Source organism: Falco biarmicus, chromosome 2 (assembly GCF_023638135.1).
Source record: "Falco biarmicus isolate bFalBia1 chromosome 2, bFalBia1.pri, whole genome shotgun sequence".
Classification (NCBI taxonomy): Eukaryota; Metazoa; Chordata; class Aves; order Falconiformes; family Falconidae; genus Falco; species Falco biarmicus.
This window is the reverse complement of record NC_079289.1, coordinates 117,581,088-117,597,639: the sequence shown is the minus strand read 5'-3', so window position 1 is coordinate 117,597,639 and position 16,552 is coordinate 117,581,088. Positions and strand designations below refer to the sequence as shown.

The 16,552-nt window shown below is 43.1% G+C and overlaps 1 protein-coding gene across 1 annotated transcript; it reads left to right on the top strand.

Moving 5' to 3' along the window:
- Positions 1 to 3,026: 3,026 nt before the first annotated feature.
- C2H3orf38 (chromosome 2 C3orf38 homolog) lies at positions 3,027 to 11,273 on the top strand. Its single transcript, XM_056328727.1, has 3 exons — positions 3,027 to 3,271; positions 5,227 to 5,447; positions 8,606 to 11,273. Exons 1-3 carry the CDS (start codon positions 3,139 to 3,141, stop codon positions 9,170 to 9,172), a joined length of 921 nt encoding a protein of 306 aa, XP_056184702.1. The 5' UTR covers positions 3,027 to 3,138; the 3' UTR covers positions 9,173 to 11,273.
- The last annotated feature ends 5,279 nt before the right edge of the window (positions 11,274 to 16,552 follow it).

The following is a 16,552-nucleotide window of genomic DNA, read 5'->3' as shown; positions in this document are numbered from 1 at the left end:
GACCTGGAGCAGTATCTAGCACTGCCTGAAGCTGTATTCCTATGTGTCGGTATCATTAAATCCAGTACTTTCTGTCTCAGTGCCTGACTTCTGCACTGTGCTCATAGAAATAAGAGGATGGTTGACATTTTAGGGATATAATTTGCAATAAATTAAAATTCTGAACGGAATGGGGAGAGGGAGGATCACTTGTAGTGACTCCTTGAATTACAACAGCAGTTTCATGTTACAAGAGTTCTATTTACCTTTTCTTTTCATAGGCTAATAATTTTCCTGTTTAGGAATTTGTTTATATAGGCTATTAATTTTTTTCTTTATTCCTTTAGGAATGCCAGTTTACATTCCTGGTCAATGATCAAAGTCAACTGAAAAAGCTTGAATAAAAACTCTATAGGGAATTGTGAGTTACGGGAAAGAAAGAAATAAAATAAAACCTACTTCTGAGATGTTTTTCCCCTTCCCACCCCCACTTCCAAAGGGGAAGCACTGACAAAGTATACATATAATGCTGCTGCAAAGGGCTGGCCTTGGTTGAAAAAAGAGAAGAGTGGGCTGGGAAGACACCAGTTCTGAGTATTAGAGAGTGTCTCCAATCTCTGTGATGACAATGCACTTTTCTTCTCTCGGGATTAATGGGAGTGTAACCATTCTAAGGCAACCTGCCCCTGTGCCCCCCCACCCCCCTGTGTCCCGCCCAATATTCATTGGAAACAAACATCTCAAAATAATCTTTTTTTTTAAATGATATCTTGACTTATTCCCCCCAAATTTTAGAATATACAGTTAGATATTATTTCCCTGAAGGCTAAAAATCTAAATAGGTTTATTGAAACATAGGTAAAATGAAGGAAAGGTCATTTATGTTTCTCAGATGCATTTTCTAATTGTAAGCTTGCAGGATTAACTTTTTAAGAATTTCAAAATTTCAGCAGCAAAACTGGTAGTATGTAGGTAGTCCCATTTTTGATGAGCCAGTTTTGCTTTGTAAACTCTAAATACGGATATGCAGAATGCTGCCCTCATTTTGTGATGGGAGGCCTTCTATGAGAAGAGCGTGCGAGTAACTGGTTTTACAGAGCGTGTAATAGCTCTGTGGCAAGGCCACGTGTATTATGCAGGAGGTTGATCTTGTCAGTAGAAGCTGTTACATGTTGCTTTAACTGCATAAAAAATATTAAATCAATGTACGTATGAGGGAAAATTTGGCAGTGCAGACAGTAAGCGTTATTGTGTTGAATCTTTCCAGATGCTTTAGGAATTAATTTTTATCTGAAAGTTGGACTGAAAATTCATGGACAAAACTGGTTCAGCTGTTTCTGGTTTATTTTGAATTCATTGCTGTAGCTCAAGAGAGTAGCTGTTACTTTAGCTGAATGTGTGCTGCGTTTTCCTTCTGATGAACCTGGGAGATCTGCACGGACATTTTTTTTAGATCCCAAAGAGAAAAGAGTCATCTAAAAGGTACGCGTAGTATGGGGGGTGGGTAGGAATGTGTGCTCTTGTTCATGTAGGTGTTCTATCTTAGGTTTGCAAGTTGTTGAGGGTAGGCATTTGTCACTTCAGATCTGAACAGACCCTAACATAACAAAGTGTTCAATTGTTGCTGCAAAAGCATCACCAGTAATTTTAACTGCTGTCTTCAGGTGACAGTCTGTGTGTCCTTAAAAAATCTAGGTCTTCTGGTTTTCAAAACCACAGGCAGCTTTAGCACCAAAAGATGGCCTCATTTTACCGGTATTGAAGCATGGGTTTGCTGAGAGTGCTGACTCTTTCTGCCGCAGTGAGGTCTGTGATTGCTTCTGCTATCTTCTTTTTTTTTCCTTTTTTTAGTCATCTTTCCTCCTTTTTCTTTTTTCTCCATGATCTGTAAAGTGACTGTCACTGGTTATTCTGCCCCTGACACAACACATACTGCCAAGTTGAGGAGCGACACCAAGGTTCAAGCCTTGAATGTAGTGGAAAAGAGCTGTGGCTTGTAGAGCTTCATTTCCATGGGTGGGTGCTGTGCTGTCAGATTTCCCATTCTTGTGGACACACATAACTTGCTTGTTAGTTCCCAAGATGTCCAGCAGCTCCCTCGGTCACAAGTGGAAGACAACGCCATAGGGGCTGTGCCTCAGTCAGTCCAGTTGAAGTGACAGCTGTAGCTGTTAGCACAGCTTGAGGCCTCTCAGTAGACCTCCAAAGGCTTTTTCCACCAAGAGCATCTGCCTGGACCTTAGGAGGAGCAGAGCCGTTCCTTAAGGATCCGATGGTGGCCGCGGTGCACAGCCCCATCCTGCTGGGAGCCTGCTTTGTGTAAGGCCTCCATCTCTGGGCAGGTTGGGATGAGACTGCATCGGTGATTGAAAACCACCCTTAAACACTTGTGGGCGGTTTGCTTTCTGTTCTCCTTCGCATCCGCCGCCGCCGGGCTTGCCAGGGGTGAGGGGCAGCACCCCTGGCCGGGGCCCAGCGCCCGGGGGCAGGCAGGGCCAGTGGCAACGCTTTGCTGGCCTGAGGGCTGCGGAGTCGTATCTGCCTGACGGCTTCCCAGCCTGATGGGAGGGAAGGATGGTAACTACACATTCTTCGTATACATCGTGTACACGTTTAAGCTCACTTTCCCCCACCCGGAGGTGGGCTGGGCTGTAGCTGTCGGGTTCTCCCCGTCTGGCTGCACCCCGGGGCCATGGCACCCAACCTGAGGGGAGGCTTCCCTCGGGGCCGGGGGTGAGCTCCATCACGGTCGGGGGGAGCCCTCCTTCAGGGCTGGAGCGAGGCTTCCCCTCACGCCCGGGAGAGAGTTCCCCCTCGCTGCCAGGGGAGCGCTTTCTCTCAGGGCCGTGGGGAGGTTTCCCCTCACGGCCAGGGGAACGTCTCCTTCACGGCTGCAGCGAGGCTTCCCCTCGGCCAGGGGAACATTTCCCCTCAGGGCCGGGGCGAGAGCTCCCCTCAGGGCCGGGGGGAACCAGCCCGGCCCCGCCGCCCTTCACTCCAGTTCCGGCCGGAACCTCCGCGCCAGCCTCTCTTGCCACCCGGCGCCCGCCGACCGCGGCGCCGCGGACCGCGTAGGGCGCCGTACCGGAACCCGCCGTTGCTACGCGCTTCGGCTGGAGAAGCGGCGGCGGCTTCGGTTCCGCCGGGCCGGGGCCGGCCATGGCGTCGCTGGGGCTGAGCGAGAAGGAGCAAGCCGGCTGCCGTGAGCTGCTGGAGTTTCTGGAGACGGCGGAGCTGATCGCGCTGACGGACACCGTCACCAACCGCCTGGTGCACCCGGAGAGCCGCCAAGGTGCGCCCGGGCCGGGAACGCGGGCTCCTGCGGCGGGCCCGGCCGCCTCCCGGCCTGGGGGAGCTGGGCTGCCCGCGGGTCTCCCGGCCCTCTCGCCCTGCCCCGCCGAGGCTGCCCGTTGCGGGGTGGTGGCCCCCGGTGGGCCTGCCCGCCCCGAGCGGCGCCCGGCTTTGCCCGCGGAGAGCTTGCGGTTTGTGTTGGCCGAGGAGCTTGCGGCTGCGAGCGGCTCGTAGCGCGTTTGTAGGCCTCCAGGATTTGTTTTTCTCTTTTAGACCCCCCTACCACCACCCCACGGTGAGCTTCCAGCGCTGCTGTGCCGCTGCTCTTTGCCCTGCCGGTATTGAGAAACGTATTGGAAACTCAAGTGTCTCTTGCCATTTGCGCTAATAACATTTGCTTTCACGTTTTGAAAGAAACAAGTCTAACATTGAACGTATTTCTTTGTAGAACAGAGCACTTTCAGGTGTGACCACCCCCTGAGATTTTGTAGATGTTGAGATTTGTTTCAGAAAGATGTTGTGTGAGTTACTTGAGGCTACTCGGTGTATTGTCCTGAAATATAGTCGTCCAAAAGCCTTGGATAAGTTTCATGTGATATAACTCAGATCCATAAGATTTGTCAAACACATCTCTTAAAAAGGGCTTATGCCTGTATTTTTCTTCTTTTTTTGACCTATTTTTGGCAGTGGTTGTAACTTAAATTGAAAGGTGTTATTTTATTTTATTTTTTTTACTTCAGCTTTTAGTGTCTTGTTTAAATGTACAGGTTTTATCGGTAACATGTTAAGTACCTAGCCTCAGCTCAGGTGAAAACTGGCTACCACAAGTACCTTAAAAATGAATTTAATTTTGTCATGTTTTCTAATTTTGTCACAGAGCCTTATAGCTGAATTTTTTTGGAATGTTACATTTCAATGTACTGTTGCTGTGCTACAACACATGGTGTTTTCTTATGAGCCTGGGACTGGTAATTATGTTACTGTGGAAATAAAACAGGTGTAACTCCATTTCTGTCGGTGTTTGGGAAGCTAGATGGAACCTCACTTGCACAAGCTACTGCATATGGTCTGCAGAACAGCAAGCTTCTGGTGCTAGAATTCTCGTTCAACATACGAGGAATCAGAGATTACCTCAGTTACCTCCCTGCTGTATTTCTGTCAGTTTTCTGTTCACAGGAAACATTTGAAAACTTACATATTATTCAAAATAACAGTGTGTTCTCTGACCAAACCATGTGAACTACCCATTTGATCTAGACATCAAGGTTCACATTCCATATTCAGAAGAACCATAAAAGATGTGTCTGGTTCTTCTTCCTCTGTGTAATCTTGCTTCCAAGAAGACAGGTGGATAGCTTCTTTTGGAATATCCCAGAGCATTTCAAATGGGGAATTAAACCAAGCTCAGCTTTTGCTAAGTGAAGGTGCTGTATGGTGACACGAAGCAGGAAGCCCTAGATGATTTCCTGTTAAATGAACTTATTTTGGAGTTAAGGCTGGCTGTATCTCAGGAAGTATAGCTGAAATGCATTATGTGCAAGAATCTTTATACTTCTTGAAGCATTTGAAGTTTCTAAACAGCTTGAAAGTACTTGAAGAGTATTAGTAATTTTATTTGAAAGAAAAAAAAGTTGCATCATTTTCATCAAGTTCAAAAAATACATAATAAGTTCCAAGTAGTCATCTGTACTGGAAGTAGGTATTACAAGATAGTAAACTCTTCAGCAAAAACAGCATAGTCTTTTAAACATGTTCCCAAGTCTTTGGGTATCTTCTGTGTTTAATATGATTAAGTCAGATTTCAATTTACAAACGAACTTTTAAGTGTTTGCATTTCTTTTAAGCTTGTCTTGTACTGTGTTTGGAGGTGCTGGTCAGGAGTTTAAGAAATGGCATAGGTTTGGGTTTTGATCACGAGGGAAGCAACTGCTAACTTAAATTTTTCTTTACTTGCAGAAGCCATTCATGCCGTCTTGGTTTATAGCCAAAGTGTAGAAGAACTTTTGAAACGTAGAAAAGTTTACCGAGAAATAATTTTTAAGTATTTGGCAGCACAAGGAATTCCAGTGTCTCCTTCCTCTGACAAACACGTACTTATTGATCATGTAAAGCAGTACTGGAGCGGGCAGCTCACAACATGTGCCTCAGAGTCAAGGGAGAGAAAACCACACGCAGAGGTGAGTGCTGCTTTCTGAAAGACTTGAGGATGTTTAGCGTTTCTTTTGCAGGATAACCAGTGTTAACATTCTAATGTACATCCAAAATGTGGCTCTTCACCTGTATTTAGGGACGTTCTGAATCTCTTTACCTCGGTTTGTATTGTTTTGGGGTTTTGTTTTTTTTTTGTTTGTTTAATTAATCATTTAAAGGTGTCCGTGCCAACGTATCACCTGCAGAGCATGGTCTTCTGTTCTGTTTCGCAAAGTATGTTAGTGCATTTGAACTCTAATGTATGGGGTCTTCGTGCTTTTAATTTTTAAGTTGTACTTTAAGCTAAAGTAGAGGGTATTCACAAATAATTCTGTGGATTCAAGGACAACTAAAACTAGTATTAATGGTACAGAAACCCTGCATCACCCCTTGTCATTTTTTTTAATGTGGTGAATCTTCTTAAACTTTTGGTGTAGAATTCCAGTCATCCTGCAGCCACACCAGGCACTAGCAATAGCACGGGTAGGGCACATCCCAGAGCAGAGCAAAGAGACGCTGTTGATAGTAGCTCGTAGGCCAGAAACATCTTTTGGGCTCTGGTCTAAAATGTTGTGGGGGAGGGAGGGAATGGAGAGAAAACTGCCTTTTTGTAAGTGGCCTTGATCTACTGCTAGACATCTACTTCTAGAGAGTAGCGTACTCTCTGTAAGCTGTTTTCCTTATTACCTCTTGCAGTTAGAGTGCAGAATGGATTTTAGCATATTTTTATATCATTGAAATGTAAAGTGTGTAGCAGTGCCAGGTCCATGTATTCTTTTCCCCCCCCTTGATAATAGTAACACATAATACAGTGTAACTTAATGTGTTGAGGCAATTACAGGTGTTTGAAGTTCAGAATTTTGACATTTAGCAAATCCTCGCGGTGTAATGAACTTTTCAGTGGTTTATTTGTCTTGGATCTTTTACCGTGTCAGTAGCCACCTTGCTCTTTCAAGTGCTGTACTTCAGAGACCTAACGGGCAACAGCCCCACCAGCTGGGCTGTTAGAGCTCTGTAGCTGCTGATAACCTGTTGCACTGAGCTTGCTCTCACGGGGATTTCTGCATGAGAACGATGATTTAGCTGAGAATTGTTTTCAATACAGTTTTTTTGCGTGTGTACATTGGGGGGAAAAAAGAATTTTGCTCTTGCAAGAAGTCTTCCGAAGTATTACCCCATAGTGAAGTGTTACGACTGAAGGTAAATTAAATTCTCCAAAGTACTTAAAGCACGTTCACAAAGAATGACAAATTCAGCTAGTTTATTTATCATACACGTTTTTCTTTGCCTTTATTTTTTTCTTAATTCTTGTGGCCCTCACCATTTTGACGAAACAGGTAACATGAACCTACGTAACAGAATTAGAAATTAATTACGGTTTATTATGAAACAAATGCAACATTTCTATATAGAAATCTCAAAACTTTTAATAATTAATTACTTAATACCTACTTAAAACATACTTAATTTAATACTTACTAGACTTTGGTGTTAGCAAACTTGACATTTGGTTTACTTCTCAAAGTCTTGCTGTCAAGTTGCAAATTTTGAGAAGCCCTGCAAAGTAACTGTACGTTTAGTTCTCGTTCAAAAAATGTGGCGCCTTGCAGTTGGTGGTCATGTATCTTTACATTGGAAAGTTTGGGTGATTTTTCTTAAGTAAAAAAATCTTACCTATTGCAAGAGAAAGCAGATGATAAACAAACTCCGTATGTGCCAATTAAATAGGCTCACAGGACTGTTACCTGAGCATCTGATTGTTGCCTTTTACAGTGACACTTCCTTTATTAAGTAGTGCCCTCTAAACCAATTGTGTTTTTTATAATCCACTTTAAAACCTGTCTTAAATATCTAATTGCTATGCAACTTGTTTCCCAAATGCTTGTGCTTAAACTTTGCTGTTCTTCTACACATAGTTGTAGACAGACCAAGAATTCCAGCTGCAAGGAACAGATTTCTTAGTTTGACTCATAATAGTGTCTAAAAAATTCTTACTGCTTGCTTTGTTGCAGTACATATTTAGCAATACAACAGTTGGGAGTGGTTTGTCACCCTCTGCTGATGCGGTTTTAATAACATGACCCTTGGTTCCTCACTGGTAGTTGCTTTTGCCACTTAACTGTGAATTGGGCTTCAAAACTTCATACCCACCACTCTGTTGTCAGTCTCAGCAATCCATCATTAAACTTAAATATTATTTTGAAGTGTTTCTTATCCCCCTACATTTTAGATGTGTTTTAGGAGCATGTGTGTGTCATTTTCTGTAAAACAAGGAAAAAAAGGGCACAAGTGGCTTGTCCATAACCTATGGGGAACTAGTGGAAAATGTGTTTTGGATAGTTTCATGCTTTCTTTCACTGGCCCGTTCTTCTCTAAGGCTTCTAAGGAATCTTTGAGACTTTTCAAAATATTCTTTGAAGGTTTGGCTGTCTGCTAGCAATGTTTACTGTGTCTCGCTACTTAAAAATAATTTCTCAGCAAATTCAGTGTTGAACAAAAGACTTTGTGACAGTCTGAAGGAAGGATTTTATGACAGGCTGAATGGACTTGTCTTTATTTCCAGGCTAAGCCTATGTTGCTATGTGAAAAGCCCTGCAGCCCTCGAATCCCAGTGTTGCATTATCTCAGTTTAACTGATCAGTTGCACAATTAGAGAAGTAGCTCTTCTCTAACATGGGATTAGCTTTTCAGGTTGGGTCTGTATCCTTTTTGTTTTTCTGTAACCTTCCGGAAATGTAAAGGGGAGTAAAAAGTTACTAACCCAGGTGCTTTTTACTCAGCAGAAGTTTTGTGTCTCAGAGAATCCTGGTCTCAGGGAAGTTGTTCAAAAATCTTTTCCCTGCCCTTTCTAAGTAGAAACAGGATTTTCCTCTTTGTTTATAAGCTGTAGACAGAGACAAAACTGAAGGACTATTCTAACTGTATTTCAAAGAACCTATCCTGATTCTCTAGGTAAGATAATTATGATCTTAAAAATAAATGAGATTTTACTTTGTTGTTTTTCTTGAGGCACACTGACTTCAGAGCACTTGAAGAAGGCTTAAAATGCTTGAAATAAGTATTTACATGATTTGGTGGTGTTTTAAGTGGTAGTCTGGTATGTTCAGGCTAAATAGTTATAAGAAAAAAATGTGCTTGATTGCAGAGTCACGGAGAGAGACAAAAGTTACCAGACGATGACATTCATGATCTAGGAGAAGAATTCTGTCAATGGTTCTTTGAAATCCTGAATTCTCAACATCCCTTGGGAGTAAAATCTGAAGGAAGATGGGGACCACAGCATTTTTGGGAGGATGCCAAAATGAAGTTCTGTTACAACACATTAGAAAAAAACAGGGAAGAATATGTTGGTGCGGAAATGGTGAGCCTTCGTCTGCTCTCCTTGGTTAAAGAAGAATGTCTTCTATTCAACCCTAATTTGCACGGCAATGGACTGAAATGTGCCATGTCTCGGCATGGGTTAGTGCTGGTAGCGGTGGCTGGCACGGTTCATAGAGACAACGTTTGTTTGGGCATCTTTGAACAAATTTTCGGACTGATTAGCTGTCCCATTGTGGAGAATACTTGGAAAATAAAAGTTGTGAATCTTAAAATAGTTGGACAGAACGCTCTGGAGCCTGGGATGCAAACTGAAAAACCTTCCATAAAATTTGAGGCAAACCAACTGCAAGAGTTGTATGACGGGAAAGAACTGACTGTGTTTGAACCTTAGAAATTCTCAGCAATTTTTTCATAACTGAGTGACTGGCTGAGGGAGGGATGGTTGCAGCCAAGTGATGATGTCTCTTTTTTTTGAGTCAGATTTGCTGGATGACAACTGAGATACAGAGTCTAAAGTGACTGGTGGTGCATACAGCATCAGGTGATAGTTTTTTGGGCACACAGGTGATTTTGAGCACTTTTCCAAGAGCTAAGAAGTATTTCAGAGTATTACTTCAGATTTTGTACTGTTAGGAGTAGAGTTACTTCAATTGTTCTTGGTTACAAAACATGGTTACAGTTAAATATGGGTTGGCAGCAGTATGTAATGAACTAGAAGACTTGGGATTCAGAATCTGTAAGTTGCTTCTCTTCAGGTCAACCAGTTTAAACTCTTATCTGAGTTGTGACAGGAAGTCATTGCATCTGGCTTTTGGAAATTGGGAGTGCTGAGCGTCCAAACGGGCATCTATGTCCCCAGAAAGCCATCTGCTGCTTTAGGTGTTTTTGGAGAGAACAGACAAAATAATGTGAATGGAGACTGCTGCCATGGGTGTTCTAAATGTGGTTCCATCACCGAACAGTAGAAACAGATCAATGGGACAATGCAGGGAACTTAACGTTGTTCATGTTTTGGGGTTTTTTTCCTCCTTTTGGTCAATAGTTTCCTTTCCTTTTACCTTATGGCTCAAAATTCGTAATGAATACAGAGAAACTCGCTGTTCTGTGTCCTGAGCAGACAAATTAAAGGTGGTTGCCCAGGCATCCATTTCTAGCACTGGCTCTCTGTGAGCAAGTAGTTGATTTCATGACTTGCAGCAGCAGTGTACGAACCAAATGCTTTGATAATTATTTTGTATATGCTTACAACTTGTAAGTACTGTATTACAGTAGGTACTGTCTTACAGTAGTGGGTTTTGTATGTTTTCTAAAAATAAGAATTTTACCTCTCTGAGCTGCTTTATTACACTGACTAGAAGTCAGTTTGTTAACACTGGGCAGGAGCAACCACAGGTGATATTTAATAAGTAATGTGATTACTAATTAGTAACTGAAATTATTGCCCTTGTAGAACTTGCATTCTTTTTACTTTTTTAAATTTAATTTATAAAGGAGTAGAGGTGAAACGAGATGAAAACTTTTTCTGCAGCTTGCTTGGATTGTTTGTGAGTTTTGTTTTAATTTTGTGGCTTCACCAATACAATCTGTGAAAATGGAAACATTCCCTGCAACATATCAAAACCAAAAGAACTGTTCCCATGTTTGCCAAAGATGACAAATGGTAAAAGTATGGGTGGGTGAGGGGAAACAAAAAGATTCAGGTATGGACAGAACTGATTTTTATTAAGAGTCTGAATTTTGAGTTCTCTTCAAAAGCTGTTGGAATAATTTATTTTCTAAGCAAAAGTTCAAATACTGTGTTGGAATGTTCTTTCCCAATAAACAGTTGAGTTGTTCCTTCTTCAGCTGCTGGTGTGTAATGAACAAAAATGAACAAAAATGAACCTGAATTTAAAAATTAGAAGAAGTAGTTTCCCCATGCCGCTGAGAATTGCATTGCTTTTCAGGTGAGGACAAAAGCCGACCTAACGGCCTTAAATGGGTGCCTTTTCAACATTCAGAGGGGCAGTCTGTAAGTCAACTAAATATTTTGTCCTGTGCAGAACTGTACTTTGTAACTAGCAGTGTAGCCGTTACTTCAGTCACTGTGTTAAATATGAACCTGGCTGAGGGTGTAGTTTTCATTACTGCTTTAAGGTGATGCGCTGTGGGTGGTCCCCTTCCTCAGCTCGGGTGGTGTCCCTGCCGTGTCTGCGTCCGCATTGGTGCTTGTGCTGACTCTTAGCTAGCGGGAGCGCGGGCTGATCCCAGTGAAAACTCACTCATTCTCCAGACCCTTCAGGCTGATCAGCTCTGTAAGAAGGCTGGACGCACAAATGCTTGAGGACGCATCAGCTTGAGGAGCAGAAGTGAGACTTTGCTTTTTTTGGTGATAACCTGAATTTCTGTGGGATTAAGAAAGTGATCAAGTAGCAGTCTTTGTTAATTCTAACATTCTAAATGTTTAAGCTTGATAACCTCAAAATACTGAATAAAATGAGCGTTGTTGTAAATCTGCTTTTTACTAAGGCTGGTACCTAATGAAGTTGTCCTTACTCCTTCAGTTCTCCTGCACAAAGTATGCAAGAAAATGTTTAATTGTCATAGCCTCGTGACCTCCGTGTAAATCGCTAATCTGTTGCAGAGTGGAGTAGGTGCTGTATGATTTACTAATGACCTGTTGATGCAGTTGCTGCTCTTACATTGTCCATCAGGCTGTTGGGAATCTGCGTACATTAGCCTGTGCTCTAGCTGCTGAATGATTACTGATTTTTGCAGCAACTGATTTTGACACATACTTAGGAGTTACTTCAAGTTGTAGTTACCAAGTCGCAGCTGCTGTCAGCAGTTGATGGCTGCTGGGGAGCAGCAGTGATCGCAGGCTGCTGCTGCAAAGTGCAGGAGTGGTACAGTATCTGCTCCTCGCTGAGTATCTGCCTGCTTCTCACTCAGTATCTTCTCACTGTCTCACCACCCGAATATTTGGTAGGCACTGATAGGCAGCTGATGTTGGGTAACGAGGGTTTTGGGGTTAATAACTGCTATGGCTTTTCACCCTGCGGTACACCACGTTCCTGTTTTTCTCCCAGGCCTGCATGCCTGCTTTCAAAGCATGCTCATGCCTTCTAAATGCGTTTGATTTCCACTTGGAAGAAAAGGATTCCCATTTTATACTGGTTCTTCAGGCTCTTCATCTCGCAAGGAGGCCGAGCTGGGTTTGGAAAGCTGCTGCCCAGCCGGCACAGGCTGACCCGTTTGCCGTCAGGTTGTGGTAGAGGCAGAGGAGCGGCGGTGCCTCTGCTCCTTGACGTTTCATCTGTGTAGAAGCGTGTCCGTTTCGTGCCCCATGAGAGTTGTGAGGTTGTAGCTGCGGTACCAAACCACAGGATATCACAGATGTTTTTCTGATGTTCTGATTATTGTTTATAATAAGTATCCTTACGGGGAGTTCAGAGTTCAATTTTCAAACCACTGTCGTGCACAATTATTTATTTTTTTTAAGAGTAAAAAACGACTAATGGCAGGGTAAGTTTTAGAAGGTATTTTTAGCTTAACTTTGGCTTTAAGGAAAAAGTTAGGACTTTTTAAAATGGAGTACAGCCAAAAAACTTGAAATGTTTATGGAAGCGGTTTCATCACTGCCTCTAGATGCTGCTGTTGGGAGCTGAAGTAACTTCTAGCTGGGTTACCTTTGGAAGCAATGTCCTTTTAGTTGCATTTAGGACGTTAAAATAAAACAAAACAACAAACTTTAAAACTGTTTTCATCAATTTTCCTCTATCACTATTCAATCAAGGCTCAAGACAGATATTTTCGCTAACAATTTCTTACATATATCACTACTACTTAAGCTGAAATGTTAGATGTATATTTTCTACATTATTTCTGGAAAGTAATTGAATCGTAAGCAAAATACTGACTTGCAACAAAGCAGACAGGACTTTCTGAATTGTATAAATGTTGAACAGTGGAAATAGTGACCGTCTGTTCTAATCAGCCACACCAGATGGATTTAATTTTTTTGACTCTGAAGTAGGAAGCTTGATGTCTTAAAGCAGCATGTGAGCAGAACCTCCGTGGTCCGCCAGGCCAGCTACCTCCCCGCAGGCTGTGCTGGGGCTTCGGCTGCGCTTGCTCTGCTTATGCAGAAAAGTGATCACAAGGACACCTGACACAGAGCACTAAACGAGTTCTGACTTGTGTCTGGGGTCTGAATATCCCACGGTGCTCAACTGCATGTTCTTTACCAAATTTGTAACAATAGTGAAAGAAACATGTTTTCTTTGGATGCTCGCTTCCCCCGTGGAATTAAATCTTGAAGCGTATTTAGGAATTTGTAAAAGGTGCCTAAGATTCTTCACCTGTGTTCTGCTTGCTTAGCAATCTGAGGAGGCAATCTTAAGGCTGATGACTAGACTTCATCAAAATATTTTCTAAGTTCTATTTTCTGCCCTCATACATTGCAAAGGTAGATGAGCATTGCCTTTGCAGACTTCACTGTGTGTTTTTCTAAACATTTGGTAATGTCCCATTAAGTGAGCTGTCAGCTGGACTCTTGCTTCCTACATCCAGTTCCCTGAACTTAATGCTGATTTCACCTGCTGTTTCAAAAGGTGTGGGTTCTTCATTGCTGCCAGAAAGACCTTTTCACATCTCTTTATTGGTTTGAAAGGGTTACGGCCCAAGAACCAGGAAGATGCATAAGCACCATAGATGCTTACCTGAACAAAAGAGGCTCCTGGGATGGTTGTGGGATGGTTATGAGATAAGGAGACCTGGAGAACAAGGAAACTCGTGAGCACTAGGTACTTGGCTGAACAAAAGAGGCTCCTGATGGCTGTGAGTTAAGGAGGTGCCTGGATAATCTCCCCTTCCAGAGGTGTGCAGGACCATAAAGATAAAAAAGTTACAGAAGAATGGCAGCAACCTGAGACCCATATGACCCCTTGGAGAGACGACTGCACACGTGGACCAGACATTTGGTTCTAGGAAATCTCACGGCTATGTATAACTTTATGGTACATAGCCTCTGAAAGTTTGTGGGGTTGGGGGAGCACTGGCGGCAGAGCTGCCCCGGTGCCCCAGCGCGGCGGTGAAGGCCGTGCCTAGGGGCTGTGCTGCCCGAGCCTCACCAGCCGCACCGGGCTGTGCACGACGGCCAAGCCACAGAGCAAGGGGGCACGCTGGGTGCTGCAGGTCTTTGTATCGAGTTCACAAACTTCTTGTAATACCCTCTGGTGGTGGCCTCAGAAGGAGCTCTGTTGTTATGATACGGAGAAATAGTGTGAAATAGGGACAATGGACATCGATGGTGATTGTATGTGTCTGCTCAAGGAATGTGGGTATGGTGACCGGCCATGGGTGCGGTGTCTGGTCACATAGGCACACAGCTCTGAGGAGACACCTACCCTTCTCCCTCTAACAAAGGGGCTATTTATAAAAAGGATGAGAAAAGGATGAGAGACATTCCAACGTTATCTAGAGGAAGGGAGTGCTAAGTCTCCTTGCTGGAGAAGATCAGATGGTCACAAGGACATGAATCACCTACAAACCTGCAAGACCACCACATTCCAGGAAACGGACTGATAAGCTAATTAACATACGAAGCGGGGTTTAGGTAACGAATATGTATAGGCGTTAATTGAATATTCATTTGTTTCATTGTATAAATGTGAGCTGGTTCCTCACCTCGGGCATGCACGCTTGTGGAGGAGCGATCCCCCGTGCATCTGCGCGCAATAAACATACCTACTTTGTAACTTTCGAGTTATAGAGTCTAATTCCGCATGTCAGTTAAACCATTGGCTTGAGGAAAACGGTGTTTGGAATTGTGGTATTTTCTCACCTGAAGTGTTTGCAAGCAGTAGCATTTCTCACACCGGCTGTGGAGTGCCGACAGTCGTCTTCATGTGTTTTAACTGAAATCAGGCAGGACAGAGATGTTAAAAGTTTCCCTGCTCAGCACTCGATGAAAGTGCAGGTTTTTAATTCTGTCTGGATGCCTTCAGAAACATACAGATCTCCTAATTAGTAGGTGTTATTTCGAAATGGGAAGCTAATGGGATGTCGGACCCTAAATGCAGCTAAGGACGTTTCTTCCAGCCAGGGGTCATACTGGCTTTGCTGATCAGAAGTCAAGCCTGCAGCAGGAGGTGGGGGCAGGCAGGAGCCTGCAGAATCAGCTGTGTTAACCCTTCAACAGATATTTGTGCTGTGTTTTTTCAGAAGAGGCTGTAGAAAACTGTCTTAATGCGGTACACCTTATACATGGCTTTTACGCTTTTCAAATAGTATGAGTTTGACTCTATTTGTAAAATTTTTGCTAACATTTTTTTTAGCAGTTGAAATAATTTGTGTAAATCAAATGCTTTTTGGGGCCTGTAGCTGAACATGATTTAGTATGAATGATACAATTGTTTAAAGAGATCAACAGATCTAAAGATGGTGACAGAATGTGTAGAGTAAGTTCATTGTACAGCGTGATGCTAGGCAGTAACTGGTAGCAGAAGAAATCCTAGCGTTAGAAAAAGTGGAAGGCGATTGCAGCAGCAAGACTGTACTGTTGCAGAGTACTGTATCTTTACCCTCTCTGTGTATTTTATTACATGTGAAGATCTAATATTACATATAATGTGCAAATGCAGCTACTTTGCCAGCATGACATTACTAGGAACTGCCGTGTTTCCTTGTATCAATCTTCAGGCATCACCTGCTGCAATGTATTTTTTACCTTGTGACTAAATTCTTGATCTCTTCAAACTCAACTGAGAGAGCTCAACAGGTTTAACTCTTATCTATGAAGAACTGGAGGAAAAGAATGTTTGCTTGAAATACTGATTCTTCTCTCATTCCCAGTAATTTTGGACAAGTGTCACATACTTTTCGACAAATGGGTTTTAAAGAGTCACACATTTATTGGAGTGGAGCCTAAAGATGGGTAAGTAATGCCACATTCTTGTTAGCGGTTTCCTCTAATGCTGCTCATGTTTGAAATTCAGTGTTGAAGCACTTACAAGACCGTGAGTGACATAAGCAGCTAAATACGGTGTTTCGGGTGATGAACTTTAGCGTTTATTGTTCCGCTTGCCCTCCCCACCCCCCCCCTCCCTTATTGTCTTTGTTACGGCAGGAAAGGCACTTCTGCTTCTTTTTGCATCGCTTGCTGTTTCTTGCAGTCTTTTATCTATCTCGATAGCTTGCTCTTTTTCCCCAAAAGTGTTTGAGAAGCTTAAATTCTGCAAGGTGATCAAGTTCTGTAAAAAAAATACAGGCCTTCAGTAAAGAGGGCAAAAATCATAGGATACGGCTTTTAGCTTGTGCGATGTACTTCAGTGTGGAAAGGATTTTATTGTTGAAGACTTACTGTGGATTTATTTTTTTTCAGGATACAAAGTAGAAAATCTAAATTAAGTGTAGTGTTTCTCCTCCAGCCTGGAACTAACAGGAACTGCTGTCAGCAACTATTCTTCCAGATGTATTTCACCCCAAACCGTCAGGCTCTGGTTTTGAGCCTGACACGCTCACCAGCACAGAACGTAGGGCTCTCCTACCTTCTGTGCAGTGATGGGAGACTACAGTGCAGCTGGCAATTCAGATACTACTAATAGCAGGGACCATAGCAGCCAGAGACAGGAAAGAGAGAAACTCAGTCCACCCATCAGTAAAGACTGATTAAAAATTGGGTAAGTAAGGCAATTCATAGGAGCCCATGCACAGGAAGGCTGGAGGATGAGCAGCTGGCAACTGATAGCTGTGACCACAGCAGTGCTTGCCGGAGTGCCTCATTAATCCA